At 43.5% G+C, this 18,656-nt stretch overlaps 1 protein-coding gene across 1 annotated transcript in view; it reads left to right on the forward strand.

The window, feature by feature from the left end:
- Positions 1-18,656, forward strand: part of LOC144892448 (importin subunit alpha-1-like) — a 119,052-nt gene that overhangs the window by 49,259 nt on the left and 51,137 nt on the right. The window contains exons 5-8 of the mRNA XM_078779332.1: positions 1,267-1,535; positions 2,027-2,118; positions 2,370-2,507; positions 3,181-3,306. Of these exons, the coding sequence (XP_078635458.1) occupies positions 1,267-1,535; positions 2,027-2,118; positions 2,370-2,507; positions 3,181-3,306 (625 nt within the window). The remainder of the gene's footprint in view (positions 1-1,266; positions 1,536-2,026; positions 2,119-2,369; positions 2,508-3,180; positions 3,307-18,656) is intronic.

Consider the following 18,656-nt stretch of genomic DNA (forward strand, 5'->3'; position numbering starts at 1 on the left):
AAATGGCAACTCGGGGGAGAACAATTCTGAAGGGTCATTTGTTATCCTCGCACGCCTACGAGTTCTCATGGCTTGCAGGAGCAAAGTCAGATGGAACCATAATGTGTGCAAACCCCCAATTGTTCCCTTGAGAGGACTTCAAGGACTTTTGCATGTATAAAAAGGAAGTCATAAAGCTGGGATTGAAAAAAAATCAGAAGACTGGCCTGCTCTACTGTCATGCTGTGTAATTCTATGTTGTAACCACGTGAACTCTGACACTTTGTATGTAATCTGTGCTTGTTAAACCTAGATTTCTTCTTTCTAATGATATTTAATAAATTCTCCTAAAACCAACCGATTGGTGGACATTGATGAGACCAGCACATCTACTCTCCTTCCTCTTCTGCACCTCATCTATCTCCAAATAATCCTTCTTTGACACGGTCTTGAGAAAGTACATGGGAAGGGTCTTTTTAAAGCCCTGCTTTGTGTTTCCTGCTGCAATCTATATTTACTATGAGCCGCCATTTTGTCTGAATCTCGATATTCCCCCAACGCCGATGGTGTGAGCGGCGCATTTGATTGGTTGAGATGGTGTAAGATGCTGTAATATTTTGTCTAAGCCCTGCTACACGGAAGGTTTATGAAAGTGCCAAGAAGGTGATTTGTGTTCTCCAGTGTTCAAGTACATAATTAAATAGAAATAAAATGAAGGTTTTAAAGGTGTATTAAAAAGTCCTTTTTTTGGAAGCTATTTATATCTTTGCCAAATTTGGTGCTCTTGTCGATGTGAAAATTGCAACCCTAACCCTAACCCTATTCCCTGGTGTTGGGCTAGCGGCTAGGGTGCCGGCTTTGGATTCTAGGATCCTGGGTTCCAATCCCGGTCGATTGCTGAATTAACGCCAGGGGGGTTGACTCAGCCTGTCATCCTTCCGAGGTCGGCTAATTGAGTACCAGCTCACTGGTAATTCCCTGTTTGTCGTTAAAGGCGGCAAAAAGGGTTGGCGTCAGGAAGGGCATCCGGCCGTAAAACATTGCTTCAAAAAGGGGACCGAAAAACAACAACAACCACGGTCCCCGAAAAAGGCCAACCCCCGCTTGCGGGGAAAAATGGCCTCTAAAGGTGTTTTTTTTTTTTGTTTTTTTTTTTGTCAATGTGAAAATTCTCAAATTTTGACCCCACCAGGTCCACCATAAAGTTTGCTGTGACATTTCCTTTGAGGTATTGCTAAACCTACCTCATTACCTTTTCACGTGTTTTCTCGGGCTGTTCCTCTCAAGGAAAATCCTTTCTCGAGAGATGCTTCCTCCTCTGGATGAAGTGATCAAAGCTGGTCTTGTTCCGAGGTTTGTGGATTTCCTAAGGGCAGACGTCTTGCCAGAAAAGCAATTTGAGGCTGCATGGGTGCTCACCAACATAGCCTCGGGAACGCCATGTCAAACCGCCACGGTTGTGAAGGAAGGAGCCGTGCCTCTGTTTGTGGCTCTGCTCGGCTCACCTTGTCTTCATGTTTGCGAGCAGGCCGTCTGGGCACTGGGTAACATTGCAGGTATGACTCGTGTGGGATCTTTTTAAGATGGCTGGATGCAATGTTCGTCTTGGTCAATACTTGAGGAAATATTTTGTAATTGAAATTCCTGTGCCGTAAATGCCTTGAAATCCTAACGTGCAGGTGTTTCGTTAAATGTTAGTGAAATATTACCCCCCCCCTCCCCCTCCCTCTCCCCCTCCCGACCCCATCCCCTCCCCCTTCCTCCCCTCCCCCCTCCTCTCCCTCCTCCATCCTCCCCTCCTCCTCCATCCTCCCCTTCCCCCCCCCCCTCTCCTCCCCCTCCATCCTCCCCTTCCCCCCCCTTCCCCTCCCCCCTCCCCCCTCGCCTCCCCTCCCCCCTCCCCCTCCATCCTCCCCTTCCCCCCCCTTCCCCTCCCCCCTCCCCCCTCGCCTCCCCTCCCCCCTCCCCTTCCCCCTACACCCTCCCCCTACACCCTACCCCCTCCCCTTTCCTCCTCCCCTTCCCCCCCCCCCCCTCTGCCTCCCAGGAGATGGAGCGCATTTCAGAGATCTCGTGATTCGTTGTGGTGCCTTGGATCCCCTTGTGTCGCTTGTTAGAGATTCAAGCATACACCTGGAGGTAATGGAGGCTTCATTTATTTTGCTGAAGTCATGGAAACCTGTTTTGTGATTTCCCTGTCGTTTTGCTTTGCCCTCGTGGAATATTGTAGCCAAAAGGTGATGCTCCTCGTTCGAATCGTAAATTTTCTACGAAAGCATTTCATGGACTGCTTCTTTTGGGATCTAGGGATGTTATTTTTGGAATGTTCTTTCCCTTTGGGATGTGATTTCCCTGCATCTGTGCTGTTGTGGATGACTCCAACCCTTCAGGTTGGATTTATGCAGAATGTGGCCTGGACATTTTCCAACCTGTGTCGAAACAAAAATCCACCAACGTCCATTGATGCCATTTCGAAAATGCTCCCTGTCCTGAAGGAGATGTTGCAACTTGACGATATTGACATTCAGGTACATGGGTCAGTTAAAACTATACGTGGGAGCCTTTTTAACTTCCACCTTCCTTCCTGAGACTGTTCTGTCTCACTCTTTCCTCCAGGGCTTCAAGCAAGCAGTTTGTTTTCTGTTTTCATCCTCGGTCGGTTTTGTTGCTATTTCCTTAACTAGGACGTGCCCGTACGTGGGTGCCCGTACGTGCGTGCAAAAAAACATGCGTGCAAACAACAACAACAAAAAAAAACTTTGAAACCACGTGGCAGTAACGACCACAGAACCCCCCCCTCTATTTACATGAAATGGTTTGGTCCATTCGCAACGACCACAGAACCCCCCCCCCCCCCCTCTATTTACATGAAATGGTTTGGTCCATTCGCAAAGCCAAAGCGAACGGCGAACGGCTAAATCGCCATAGCTCGGTAACTACTTCTCCGATTAATATGAAACCTTGAAAAGGCACATCCTCGGGTCCCCAGCAATATACCTGGCAAGTTTCAAGTATATCGGACCCGTGGTTGTCGAGAAACAGCGGTCACAGACAAACGACACACAGACATACACACAGATATACAGAGATTACTGGAATTATAGATAGATGATCCCCTTCCCTCCCCCAGCCATCGGTGATGAATCTGTAGTCACTTAAGAAAAATGAAGAATCCCTTCTGTACGTTTTTGTACTGTGCAGGTGGATATCATCTGGGCACTGTCGTACCTGACCGATGGCTCCAATGATCGCATACAGCTCATCTTGGATTCAGATTTCTTGCCGCAACTGATCGACCTGCTCTCTTCTGCTCTTGTTTGTGTTTTGGTGAGTTTCCTTTGCAAATTATTTATTACCTTTGCTACTGATGTGGACAGAACTAGTGTTTTCACCCCTTTTTGTTTGTCTTTTTGGTTTATTTGTCTTGGTAGGATACCTCAGTTATTAAGTGACTATTCACCATTGAGTGATGGGGCCAAAAACGATATGTAGCGTATTTCAAAATTGTGGACAGATTATGAAAACTTGGTTGATTTGGTTAGGTGACGAGAAGAAGCTGATTAGATTTCGGTCAAGGTCCAAATGTAGATCTGGCCTATCGGTGGGTGTTCAGCCTGGCGTAGGTATGCCCTGTACCGAATGCTGATCTTGTTACCTCCGCCACCGAAGGTGGATGGAGGTTATGGTTTCACCCCTGTCTTTGTCTGTTTGTAAACAGGATACCTCAAAAGTTGTGGATGGATTTGGATGAACTTTGGTCGAGAGGTTTAGGTATGTGACCAGGATGAAATGATTAGATTTTGGTGAAGATCTGGATGTGATAAAAAAAAAATTTTTTATTTCGATCTTCACTATAAAGAGATAAGGAAAAACGAATAGTCCCAGATCTCGAGGCAGTTTTATTCCATCTCCAGGTGCTGCATGACGTCATTGCTGGGCACCAAAGACGGCCCGTCAATGACTCGTGTTGAAAGGGAGTACTCTGTTTTCACTCTGGTTGTTTGTTTGTCCGGGCGATATCTCAACCATCCTTTGAGCTCGGTAGCTGAAATTTCAGCACAATAGTGGGCAAGTGCTTTGGCAAAAACGGTATATATATATAAAATATATATAATTATAAATATAAAATATATATATATATAAAATCAATAATATATATATAAAAATAATAATATATATATAAAATCATTTTTTAATTAATCAATTAATTGATTAGTTATTTCATTCTTGCCAATTCATTAAGTACTTTATTTCCTCTCATCTGGGCAATATCTCAGGAACATTTTGAGTTTGGAAGCTGATATTTGGACATGATAATGACCAAGTGATTTGGTTGAAAAGGCTATTTTTGATTTATTGATTTATCAATTAATCGATTAATTATTCGATTAATCATTTAATTTTTTTTAAATTTTTTTTAGTACAGATTTGGATGAAACGGTGGTGGTTTAGGTATTCTATTTGCCAATTGATTAATTATTTTATGATGTTTATTTATTTTCATTATTCATTTATTTTCTTTCTCATCTGGGCAATATCTCAGGCACCTTTTGACTTAGGAAGCTAATATTTGGACACGATCATGACCAAGTGATTTGGCTATAAAGGATATTTTTGATTTATTGATTAATGAATGAATCGATTAATTATTTTTTTGATTAATCAATTAATAATTTAATTTTTTCGATTCATGACTTTAGTTAATTTTCTAAAAGTTAGAGCTTCGAATGAAACGCTGGTAGTTTAGGTATGCTATTAGCCAATTGATTAAGAAAATATTTTATGACGTTTTTCATTATGCAATTAATCAATCAATTATTGTACACCTTTATTGTACACATAATTATACACCCAATTCAGTCTATGAGCTGTACGGCAGTATTGCCGTGCGCCAAGGGCGCCCCGGCAATGCCGTGCTGGAGGATATTTATTTAGCATGGGGGCGGTGTACTTTGAATGTATCTGTACTTGTTTTTGATTTGTTGATGAATCAATTAATCGATTATTTAATTATTCGATAGATTACTTTATTTTAAAAAAAATGTAAGTTACAAATATGATACCTTATTTGTATGCACAGTCTTGGCTAAAAATATTGGCACCCTTGCACTTTTTTCAAATAATGCACCATTTCTTCCAGAAAATTGTCAATTTAAAAATATTTTAGTATCCACAAATGTATTTCTTTGGTTTGCAGTGGAATAAAACAAAAAAAGCTGAAAATATGACCATCTTATCTTATCTCACACAGAAATCTTAAAATGGCCTGGACAATATTATTGGCACCTTTTAGAAGTCGTTAGAAATAGATTTCCAGCAGGTGATTCTCCTTTACTTTGGATTTATTTTATTTTATGTATACCAGATCGAGGCTCGTGTAAGAGCTAACGTTAATGACAAGAAAAACAAATGGACACACAAGACATAATAAAGGGAGTGGGAGACGAGATGGGGAGAGGGAAGCACATAAGTACAACAGTAGAGAACAGGGACATCGGGAGATCTGTGGGAGTGAGGGCTTGGGGGAGGGGGGGAGGAGACATGGAAAGGGGGGTGGGAGAGGTATAAAACACATCGATACTGCTAGGACTTTGGAATTGCCTGTGGTGAGTTGCAGGTGCCTGCAACATTAAAATCACTGATTCAACCAGTTTGAATAGAGAAAAGGAGTCATTCTGTTTTGTGGCACTGTGTGTGTACCGCAATGACCACGGAGAAAAGGGAAAACAAGAGAATTCTCTGAGTAGCTCGGACACAAGATTGTTGCCAAGCATGGACAATCTCAAGGCTGCAAGTCCATAACCAGAGACCTTTATGTTCCTTTGTCCACTGTACGCAATGTTGTCAGGAAGTTTAAGGCCCATGGCACTGTAGCCAACCTCCCTGGACGTGTCCGCAAGAGAAAACCTGATCGAAGATTGCAGCGAAGGATTGTTCGAATGGTGGAGAAAGCACATCTATCAACTGCCAAACAGATTCAAGCTGACCTGCAGACACAAGGTGTGACAGTTTCAACTTGTACCATTCGTGAACAACTCGATGAAAGGGGGTTCTATGGAGGGACCCCAGTGCTGAGAGAGAGAGAGAGAGAGAGAGAGAGAGAGAGACACAGACAGACAGACAGACAGACAGACAGACACTGAGACTTAAGAAAGCCCAACTGGAGTTTTCTAAAACACACTTGATTGAATAAGCCAAAATCTTTCTGGGAGAATATCCTGTGGACAGATGAGGCCAAATTAGAGCTTTTTGGTAAAGCACATCATCTCTATGTTTTCAGAAAACAAAATGAAACCTTCAAAGAAAAGGACACCTACCCTACATTCAAACATGGAGGAGGTTCAGTGATGTTTTTGGGTTGCTGTGCTGCCTCTGGCACTGGGTGCCTTGAATGTGTGCATGGCATCATGAAATCAGGAGATTACCAAGGCATTTTGGACGCAATGTTAAACCCAGTGTCGGAAAGCTGGGTCTCCGTCGAAGGTCATGGGTCTTGCAGCAGGACAATGACCCCAAACACACTTCAAAAAGCACCCTGGAATGGTTCAAGACAAAATGCTGGACTGTTCTGAAGTGGCAGCAATGAGTCCAGATCTAAATCCCATTGAACACCTGTGGATCTGAAAACAGCAGTTGGGGAGAAGGCACCCTTCAAATCTGGGAGAACTGGAGCAGTTTGCACAAGAAGAGTGGCCCAAACTACCAGTAGAGAGGTGGAGGAAGCTCATTCGTGGCTATAGGAAGCACTTGACTGCAGTTATTTTGTCCAAAGGCCGTGCTACTAAATATTAAGTCTGGGGTGTCAATAATTTTGTCACTGCCATTTCTTGTTTTCCGATTTAAAAGGATATTTTAAGTTCTGAATCAAAAACAAAGGTTCTGTAATAATATTAACAGTGAAATGAAGAATTGTGGAGACCAAATACTTTTGTCAATTTCAACTTATTTTTAGAGAAAATTTAGAGTTATTTGAAAAAAGTGCAAGGGTGCCAATATTTTTGGCCATGACTGTAGCAGTACAGTTTTACACCTTTCCAAGACAAAACTGTGCAAAGGTGAAATACGACATGATGAAAAAAATCATGATATTGCAGTTAGGGGGTGAGGAATTTTCCCCACTTAAAGAGCAAATTGTGGGAAAACGTCCAAGCAGATTTTTGTCAGCAATGGATTTTTGAATGCTGCAGATATTCCTACCCAAGAAACAACTAACTGTCAGACCTTTTGGTAAGGAAACGTCAAATAAAACCTCCTGAGCTCTGGGACTAGATGTATAGCATGATATCTCAAAGTTGTGTATGTATTTGGACAAAACTTGGTGAAGAGGTTAGGTGTGTGACCAGGAAGAATTGAATCGATTTTGATGAAGATTCAAATCCAAATCAGATTTTCTTTTTTTTTTTAAAGCGATTCTTCACCATAGAGAGATGGGGCCAAAACGATATATAGCACGGTATTTCAAAGGTTGTGGACGACTTGACAAAACCTGTTGGTTCAGCGACAAGAACAAGACGATTTGATTTTGGTTCTGGTCCGGATCCAGATCCGGCCTATCGGTGGGATACAAAACATAAACGGTTGAGCCTGGCGGAGGTATGCGTTCTACCGAGGGCTTTTCTAGTTACCTCCACCACCAAAGGTGGATGGAGGTTATGTTTTCACCCATGTCTGTTTGTTTGTGAACAAAATATCTCAAAGTTGTGGACGGATTTGGATGAAATTTGGCAGAGATGTAGTGTATGTCACAAGGACGAAATGATTAGATTTTGGTGAAGATCCGGATCCGGCTACTAGAATGTTTTAAGTGTTTCACCATTGGGAGATGGGGCCAAAAACGATACATTGCGGGATATCTCAACGTTGTAGACGTATTTGGACAAAACTTGGTGACCGGTTGGGTGAATGAATGAATGATCGTTTTAGGGCCATTTTCCCCGCTAGAGCAGGGGTTAGCCTTGCGGGCCCCATGACAATCATGGTTCCCTGTTTGAGGTCGTTTTTTTTTTATGGCCGGATGCCCTTCCTGACACCAACCCTTGGTCGCCTCTTACGATGCGCAGGGATACGGTGTACCTATTCTAAACCGGGGTACACACCGGGATCATTCATGCCAGCAAGCTGGTACTCAATTTGCCGACCTTGGAAGGAAGACAGGCTGAGTCAACCCCCCTGGTGTTAATTTAGCGATCGACCGGGATTCGAACCCAGGATCCTCGGATCCTAAGCCGGCACCCTAACCGCTAAGCCAACACCAGGGATGTCATACTGGGTGTATGACAAGGAAGAATCGATTCGATTTTGGTGAAAATCTGAATATGGATTCAGATATGAATTCAAAGATCAAAATCAAAATCAAAGATATGATTCAAAATTATGATATGAATGGATTCAGATATTCAGATATGAGAATTATTTATTTTTTAAGTGATTCTTCACCATTGAGTGATATGGCCAACCAGGTGGAGGTATGCTCTCCACTGAGTGCCGTTCTAGTTTTAGCTTTCAATGCTTTAGATTTGTTGTGCAGATTTCTATTGGAAAAGAAAATTGCTGCACATGCTGTTTTTTTTTTTGTTTTTTTTCATGCAAATTTACATTGTTCCGGTTTGGCCTGTGTGGCGTTCTCATCTGACTCGATGGAGAGTTGCTTGTATCCCAGATTCAAACTTTATTCCCTCTTGACGTAGTATGGGAATGTAGGCACGAGATACAATTTGTAACCCTTTATTTATATGTTGCATTCTCTACGCCACCTGGAAATTGCTGGAAATCTCCATGTTGATGGAAGATTAGCTTCTCAAAAAAAAAAAAAACTGAATTTTTTCAGTTTGAACTGAAAAACTGAAACTGAAACTGAAAAACTGAAAAAACTGAAAAAAACTGAAAAAAAAACAAACTTCTCAAACTGAATCGAAAAAGCCTTAGAGCCGTGGTTCTTAACCTGGGTTCGACCGAACCCCAGGGGTTCAGTGAGCCAGTCTCAGGGGTTCGGTGGCGGTCCTCAAACGCATTGCAATTTTTTTTTTGTATCAATTTTGAATCTATGTGTAATTACGCTTATTATTAATATTATTATTATTTTGCGATGTATGTTATGAATGATAGAGTACTTCCGGTTCCTCGGGCGAGTGAGGCGTACTTCGAGCTCTCCACGGCATCGAAGTTTGAGTGTTTTCCCATTCTTGTCTTTGTCAAATTTCCACTGGTTATTTTGCTGTGTACGTGTTATTGTGTGTTTCTAGTTGGTGTTGGTTTGTGGTTCGTGCAGACTTGTGTGTAGTTAATCGTTTTCTGGGTCGTACCTCGTGCGTGGCCTGGTGACTTGGGGCTTCCCTCCCCCCGTCGGCGTTTTGTCGGTTTGGGTTATTTCCTTCGCTGTATTGCTTGTTTCTTTTATTTTGTTTTCTCCCCCTCACCTCACCTCACCTCACCTCCCGAGACAAAGAATTATATATTGATTCTTTCTCTCCTCCCGGACACGTGCTTGTTCGCTCTCCTCCTCATCTCGGCTTGTGCCCCGCCCCCTGTATCTCGTTTTCTTCCGCCTCTGCTCCTTCCTTCTCAAATCCACGTTCTTGCTTGGAGACTTTTCCCGTATTTTTTTTTTTTTTTTTTTCATGGTTCTGTTTGGATATTGTTGGAATATGTTTAAACCGCAGCCGTGATGCTGACGCCCCCCCCCCCCGAATTTACATGTTTTAAACGTTTCCCAGTGTGTACCCTGGTCAGAATAGGTACACCGTATCACTGCGTGTCGTAAGAGACGACTGAGAGGGTTGGCGTCAGGAAGGGCATCCGGCCATAAAAACATTGCCTCAAAAAGAGAACCATGACAATCACAAGTACATATGGGCAGGGTACAGCCCGAAGTGGAGATCGGTTTCTGAGGTTTGGGACATGGAATGTAGGGACAATGACAGGGAGATCAGGAGAAGTGGTGGAAGTATTGGTCAGAAGAAGAGTGGACATATGTTGTGTGCAAGAGGGTTGATGATGGTGAAAATGATGATTGGAAAGCTCTTGGTGAACGTCATCTCGGGATATGCTCCGCAGGTTGGTCGAAGCGATGAAGAGAAGGACAAGTTCTGGTGTGCGATAGAGAAGCTGATGGAAAACGTGAAAGATGAGGAAGTTGTTGTGGTGGGAGGAGACCTAAATGGACATGTGGGAAGGAGTATGGACGGTTTTGAGGGAGTTCATGGGGGTTACGGATATGGTGTGAGAAATGGAGAAGGTGAAAGGATTTTGGAGTTTGCTGATGGAGCTGATTTGTTGATTTGTAATACTCAGTTCCAGAAAGAGGACAATAAGCTTGTTACATACACGTCAGGTGGGTCGACGACAACCGTTGACTACCTGATGGTGCGTAGGCGAGATAGGGGGCACCTCCGGGACACAAAGGTGATCCCGGGGGAGGAGGCTGTTTCACAGCACCACTTGGTTGTCTGTGACATAAGGGTGAAAGGTGCGAGGAGAGCTCGGCGGGTGAAGTACCAACCGAGAATGAAGGTGTGGAGGTTGAAAGAGGTGACAGTAAGGGAGGCATTAAAAGAGAGGCTGAGTAGGGTAGAGGATGATGTGGTTGAGCTTGAAAGTGGTTGGATGTCAATGAAAGCTAGTCTGTTGGGAGCCGTTGGTGAGGTATGTGGATGGACAAAAGGACCACCGAGGCACTCGGAAACATGGTGGTGGGATGTTGAAGTTGGAAAGAGGATTGACGAGAAGAGGAAGAAGTTCAAAGAGTGGCAGAAGGCGAAGGGTGCGGGAGCAGAAACAGCAGAGCATGAAAGTTATAAGGCAGCCAGGAAGGCTGCAAAGAAAGAGGTAGCAAAGGCACAGGAGGCATGTAGGAAAATGTTCGGAGAACGCTTGGATTCGGAAGAGGGTCAGAAAGCAGTATTCAGGATTGCAAAGCACATAGCGAAAGAGAGGTGTGATGTGATGGGGGTGAGTTGCTTGAAGGATGAAGTGGGACAAATCGTTGTCGACCCAGATGGAATTAAAGGAAGATGGAAAAGATATATGGAAATGCTGTTGAATACAGAGAATGAATGGGATGACAACATAGAGAGTAACCCAGTTTTAGGACCGGCAGAGAAGATAACTGAGAAGGAAGTTGAGGAAGCGATAAATGCAATGAAGAGTGGAAAAGCGGGAGGGCTGACGGGAGTTGTGGGAGATATGTTGAAGGCAGCAGGAAGTTGGGGTGTGAAGAGAATGACAGAGATCTGTAATCTGGTGGTGAAAGAAGGCCGCATTCCAGTGGATTGGGAACTGAGTACCCTCGTCCCTCTATACAAGGGGAAAGGTGACCCTCTGGAGTGTGGCTCGTACCGAGCGATAAAGTTATTGGAGCATGGAATGAAGGTATTGGAAAGGGTGTTGGAAAGGAGGATAAGGAAGAAAGTGAAGATCGACGAAATGCAGTTTGGATTTATGCCAGGAAGAGGAACGACAGATGCGCTTTTCATTGTGAGGCAGTTGCAGGAGAAGTACATGGATAAGAGGAAGAAGTTGTTTTTTGGGTTTTTTGATCTGGAGAAAGCATTCGATAGGGTTCCACGCAAAGTATTGACATGGGCATTGAGGAAGTTAGGAGTGGAGGAATGGTTGATCAGAGTAGTGATGGCAATGTACAAAAGAGCACGCACAGCTGTAAGGACGAAGGACGGGAACAGTGGTGAGTTTGAGGTGAAGGTGGGAGTGCATCAGGGGTCGGTACTAAGTCCACTACTATTTGTAGCTGTGATGGAGGTGCTGGCTCAGAACGTAAAGGAGGGTTTACCGTGGGAGTTGTTGTATGCAGATGATCTGGTGTTGATTGCGGAAAGTATGGATGGACTGAAGGAAAAGATGAACAAGTGGAAGGAATGTATGGAGACAAAAGGTCTGATGGTGAATATCGGAAAGACAAAGGTGATGGCAAGTGGTAAAGCATGTAGTGAGGTGGAAAGAACTGGGAAGTGGCCGTGTGCTGTGTGCAGGAAGGGTGTCGGAGTGAACTCCATTCAGTGTACAATGTGCGCTGAGTGGGTTCATCAAAAATGTAGTGGTCTGAGAGGGTCATTAACCAGTGTGGCAGCTACATTCAAATGTAAGGTGTGCGCAGAGGGAGCTGCAGATGGAGGAAATGTTGAGTTGGATCTTGGAGATGGCGTGAAGCTGGAAGGTGTGAAAACATTTTGCTACCTCGGAGACATGCTGAATGGAGAAGGTGGATCAGACTCGGCAACGGTTGCTCGAGTGAGATGTGCATGGAAGAAGTTTCGGGAACTGAGTGGCGTGCTGATGAAGAGGAGAGTGTCGCTGAAGCTGAAGCTGAAGGGAAAGGTGTATGCTGCATGTGTGAGAAGTGTTATGATTTATGGGAGCAAGACATGGGTAACTAGAATCCGGGCACTCGGTAGAGCGCATACCTTCGCCGCAGCTACTGTTCTGTACTTGGCATGGGAGTGTATGCGATGTGAAACTTTATGTGAAATGCGATCGATTTTTAAAAATCAGAATTTGAGCAAATCTGTTTCATTCGTCTGTTAATATGCCTCCCCGATTGACAAATCTGCAATTTGAATTTCATTTGAGGTTGAAATGATTGCGGGAGATCGCGTTATAGTGATGACGTCTTGGATGGACATCCTCTTCTTCAGTCGCTCATAACTTTGAGTGAAATACGATCGAGTTAAAAATAGTCAGAATTTGAGCAAATCTGTTTCATTCGTTTGTTAATATGCCTCATCTCTTGACAAATCTGCAATTATAATTTTTTTTGAGGTTGAAATGATCGCGGGAGATCGCGTTATAGTGATGACGTCCTGGATGGACATCTTCTTCTTCAGTCGCTCATAACTTTGAGTGAAATACGATCGAGTTAAAAATAGTCAGAATTTGAGCAAATCTGTTTCCCAAAATCTAATCAAATGTGTCCCGTATAATAACCAATCATCCCACCAAATTTCATGCAATTCGGTTGAATACTTTTTGAGTTATGCGATTAACATACACACACACAGACATACAAATAAATACACAGCGATCAAAACATAACCTTCCGCTTTTGCGAAGGTAACAAGGGTTATGACGTCAGAGTGTCATGTCGCATATCACAAGATTGGGCATTGAATTCTGAACATTTTGGCATTAGTTTCATACAAATTGGACACAAATTGACCGCGCTATGGTAAAAAGACGATTTTGACCTTTTCATGACCTTGACCTTGACCTTTGACCCGATCGATTCCAAAATCTAATCAAATGGTTCCCGGATAATAACCTATCATCCCACCAAATTTCATGCGAATCGGTTGAATACTTTTTGAGTTATGCGAATAACATACACACACACACACAGACATACAAATAAATACACAGCGATCAAAACATAACCTTCCGCTTTTGCGAAGGTAATTAACCTGAAATTGCAGACAGAATTATTTATTTTATCTGAGAAGCTAAACGAATCTTCTTCTTCTTTAGTACCTCAAACTTTATGTGAAATGCGATCGATTTTTAAAAATCAGAATTTGAGCAAATCTGTTTCATTCGTCTGTTAATATGCCTCCCCGATTGACAAATCTGCAATTTGAATTTCATTTGAGGTTGAAATGATTGCGGGAGATCGCGTTATAGTGATGACGTCTTGGATGGACATCCTCTTCTTCAGTCGCTCATAACTTTGAGTGAAATACGATCGAGTTAAAAATAGTCAGAATTTGAGCAAATCTGTTTCATTCGTTTGTTAATATGCCTCATCTCTTGACAAATCTGCAATTATAATTTTTTTTGAGGTTGAAATGATCGCGGGAGATCGCGTTATAGTGATGACGTCCTGGATGGACATCTTCTTCTTCAGTCGCTCATAACTTTGAGTGAAATACGATCGAGTTAAAAATAGTCAGAATTTGAGCAAATCTGTTTCCCAAAATCTAATCAAATGTGTCCCGTATAATAACCAATCATCCCACCAAATTTCATGCAATTCGGTTGAATACTTTTTGAGTTATGCGATTAACATACACACACACAGACATACAAATAAATACACAGCGATCAAAACATAACCTTCCGCTTTTGCGAAGGTAACAAGGGTTATGACGTCAGAGTGTCATGTCGCATATCACAAGATTGGGCATTGAATTCTGAACATTTTGGCATTAGTTTCATACAAATTGGACACAAATTGACCGCGCTATGGTAAAAAGACGATTTTGACCTTTTCATGACCTTGACCTTGACCTTTGACCCGATCGATTCCAAAATCTAATCAAATGGTTCCCGGATAATAACCTATCATCCCACCAAATTTCATGCGAATCGGTTGAATACTTTTTGAGTTATGCGAATAACATACACACACACACACAGACATACAAATAAATACACAGCGATCAAAACATAACCTCCCGCTTTTGCGAAGGTAATAAATACACAGCGATCAAAACATAACCTTCCGCTTTTGCGAAGGTAATTAACCTGAAATTGCAGACAGAATTATTTATTTTATCTGAGAAGCTAAACGAATCTTCTTCTTCTTTAGTACCTCAAACTTTATGTGAAATGCGATCGATTTTTAAAAATCAGAATTTGAGCAAATCTGTTTCATTCGTCTGTTAATATGCCTCCCCGATTGACAAATCTGCAATTTGAATTTCATTTGAGGTTGAAATGATTGCGGGAGATCGCGTTATAGTGATGACGTCTTGGATGGACATCCTCTTCTTCAGTCGCTCATAACTTTGAGTGAAATACGATCGAGTTAAAAATAGTCAGAATTTGAGCAAATCTGTTTCATTCGTTTGTTAATATGCCTCATCTCTTGACAAATCTGCAATTATTTTTTTTGAGGTTGAAATGATCGCGGGAGATCGCGTTATAGTGATGACGTCCTGGATGGACATCTTCTTCTTCAGTCGCTCATAACTTTGAGTGAAATACGATCGAGTTAAAAATAGTCAGAATTTGAGCAAATCTGTTTCCCAAAATCTAATCAAATGTGTCCCGTATAATAACCAATCATCCCACCAAATTTCATGCAATTCGGTTGAATACTTTTTGAGTTATGCGATTAACATACACACACACAGACATACAAATAAATACACAGCGATCAAAACATAACCTTCCGCTTTTGCGAAGGTAATGAACGTAGAGCAGCAACGAAGGCTGGAAAGGGTGGAAATGCGAATGGTTCGATGGATGTGCGGAGTATCGTTGAGAGAGAGGAGGACAAATGATGAATTGAGAAAGATGATGGGAATATTGCCTGTGATTGATGCTGTGAAGAGGAACAGGTTGAGATGGTTTGGTCATGTATTGAGGAAGGATGAAAGTGACTGGTTGAGAAGAGTGATGGAAGTTAATGTAGAAGGAAGTAGAGGACGGGGAAGACCGAGAAAGACTTGGCTAAAGATGGTGGAAGAAGAAATGCGGGCAAGGGGGTTAACAAGGAGAGATGCAGAAAATAGGGCAAAATGGAGAAGATTGTCATGGGGACCGCAAGGCTAACCCCCGCTCTAGCAGGGAAAATTGCCTTAAAATGCTTGTTGTTGTTGTTGTTGTTGTTGTTGTTGTTGTTGTTGTTATGAATGAATGGAAATGTTATTTGTAATTGTATTCCCATCCCATTCAGGGTTTCTCTGGTCTGTGTTTAAGATAAGTTGTTTCACACTGACTGTAGTAAGTTGAATCAATGAGCAACTTGCTAATTATTCTGTTGATGGTGCTTACTTGCTTACTTACTTACTGGATTTTGGACTTTGTAGGTGTTCAGAAATTCCAGTGAATAGCCTCGATTAGCTTGCCGTGTGCCGTGCGTCATTGGTCGCGCCTTACTTCGGAGTTACTGATTAATTGAAAAGTAAGTTGGAAATGTTTGTGGATATGCAGGGTGGGTTCAGTTATATTCAAGTCAAAAGTGGATGGTGATTATAAAATATTGTTACTGAAACGGAGTACGGCACTCCCCTTGGGGGGGGGGGGGGGGGGGGGGTTAATCCCCCTTCTATTTGCGCTGGCCGGCTCCGATCCTGAAGCTAGGCTCCACAAGGCAGGTGGGTAACTCCGCTCGAAACCACGGACAAGATGTTATTTGCCGAGCGGTTTTTAGCAGCATTAGCAAAGACTAAACCCGATTCATATGCGTTGGCCGAAATCGCACCACATGGACTCGATGTGTGGAAATCTCTAAAGCGACCGAATGTGAAGAAGCAAAAGGGGTAAAGAAAGAACACAGGTATTTATTAATTATTTACACACAACCAAAGCAAGAGAAGAAAAGAAATGTAATTTACAGGGACAATGGAAAAGAAAATACACAGTGCAGTGGTTAACTTAAACAAGCTTACTTATACCCAGGACAATACAGACAGAACGAACTCACTCACACGAATAGGGAATTGCAGATTGGATTGGCTGGAGGGAGAAGAAGGTGGGACCACAGGGCTGGAAGGTTTGGCAGGGCGGCACAGCAAGCAGGTCCGCTCCGGGCTGGAAGCGAGCAAGGCGGCGGCAGGCACACGTATCTCGTTCCATGTGGCAGGCACACGTATCTCGTTGCACGCGGCAGGGCTGGTTTTTGCTTTGACATGCCTCTGGCTCCCTCGATCATCTGCTCGGTGGGGGCTTCCCTCGACGGGTTATATAGCCACGCCCTACCAAGCCATAGCCACACCTTACCAAGCCGTGCCCACCGAGTCCTGGTTGGGCGCAAGAGCTTCCTGGCTCCACCTCCTGATGACGATGGGCGGGCCACGCCCTTCCTCCCCGAGTTGACCGCGTGCGTAATGGAGGGCGAATGCAGTTGGCAATGGAGGTTCTGGGGCAATTGAAAGGGGATTCTACCTTATTTCATTTGGTGCAATGCAGAGTCAACTAATGGAAAACAGAGCCTTAACTGGAACACATAATAATGATATAACTATTTAGAAGGGCCTATGATTTTCTACATGTATGCGATGGACTAGCTAAAGGGACGACCTTTGACTTTTACGAAATGGAGGTATTTACAAAGAATTACTATTATTTACAGAGGGTGATATTTACAACAATTACACCAAGTGCAGGGTTTCCCAAATCCGTTACACTGCACCCTCATCCCCCAGGCACTTCCCGGGCCGATAAAACTTAACTTAATGTGCCACGTAGGTGTAATTCCCTCTACAATTAACCTGACCCTGAGTGTGACAGTTTTAAAACACAAATAAGTATGTCCCGCTGCTGCATTGCACCCTACCTAACAGATTCACACCCACAGAATAACTGAATTGCGGAATGGTTTCCAAACTATACATTTACGGTGGGGAGCATTATTTACAAGACATTATTTGTATCTTCACTGCAACCCAGGACCTGTTATTGTTTTTGGGGGAGACACAAAAAGAAAATCCTGTGGGGAGGGAGGAGACAGCATGCACTGCATCGACGCACCAGCACCAATAAACACCAATAAAGAGCACCAAAAAGCACCAATCAGCACCAGAAAAACACCAAAGCACCATCCAGTGCTCATTGCACATATTTCATCACAATAAAAACAACACACTGATGATCTTGTTCTTCTCTGCTCCCTCTGCTGGCCGTTGTTCTTCCTGATGTTGTCATGTTCTTTGCTTGCGGCCTATTTGGTGGAAATAAAAAGGCACACAACGCGTCCATCTTTTTATTTATTTATAGCCAACAGGGGCCGACTATGGGTGGTTCACCTGTATGGCTTGGTGCCACCTCACCGAGGTCTGCAAGCAAGATCTCCCTTGGGCCATCGTGGCCGGTCCCAGCAGAGGGGCTAGGCCACAACACGTGGGGTCCATCAGTGGTGCTCGGCCACAGTACCGTGGTCCATATGGTGGTGCTCGGCCACAACAACGTGGTCCATAAAGTGGTGCATCGATGCAAGCAGCTGGTTGTGGGAATTTCGGGCACAGACGCGGCCCCCCCGCACGCTCCCCTCAGTGCCCAGAGAGCACGATCCTCGGTTGGGAGAAGGAAGACGGAGAAGACAGGTGAGTCATGGGTCAGGGTGCAAGGGTACACATCAAACAAGGCAATGCAGAATGAGGGGCGCATGGGAGCGAGCTGAGAAAGGTTTGTCTCTATGTACGCCCCCCACATGTGACATACACTGCCCCCCTTGCCCCTCCCCGTATTTACAAAATCTACACATTTACCAATTCGTCACGACTGTCTCGTCTTCCCCATATTTCCCTTAATACCAAATTCGTCACCACAATCCCTCTAACCAAATTTGCCACAAATTCAAATTCCTCATCAATTCCTCTTAAGGAGGAAGAGATGGAACATTAAGCACAATGTCACACCCACGTCGTGATGCGTCTCATCCAATCCAAACATTTGCACAAAATACAAAATAATCAAAACATGGCATGATGTGGAGTTCTGTCACCTCAGGTGAGTGGATGTAGATGGTGCGAGGAGATTTCAATCCTATCTACCTTCTAAATGACTTTAACACACTTTACACTACCTGGGGTCTTTCCCTGCCAATCCATTGGCCATCTTACACTCTATGTGGTTTTAAGAACCAAATTCCCATTGACCAAACTGTGGTGCTCATCAATATGGGGTCTCACTCCCCCGGTTCAACTCCCTGTGCCTTTGCACAATTTCAGGACTGAAACGTGTGGCTCTCCCAACAGGTCTACATACCTGTGCGCCTCCGCCACTGA

This window comes from Myxine glutinosa, chromosome 5 (assembly GCF_964187855.1).
Source record: "Myxine glutinosa chromosome 5, kmMyxGlut1.1, whole genome shotgun sequence".
In the NCBI taxonomy this organism is placed as follows: domain Eukaryota; kingdom Metazoa; phylum Chordata; class Myxini; order Myxiniformes; family Myxinidae; genus Myxine; species Myxine glutinosa.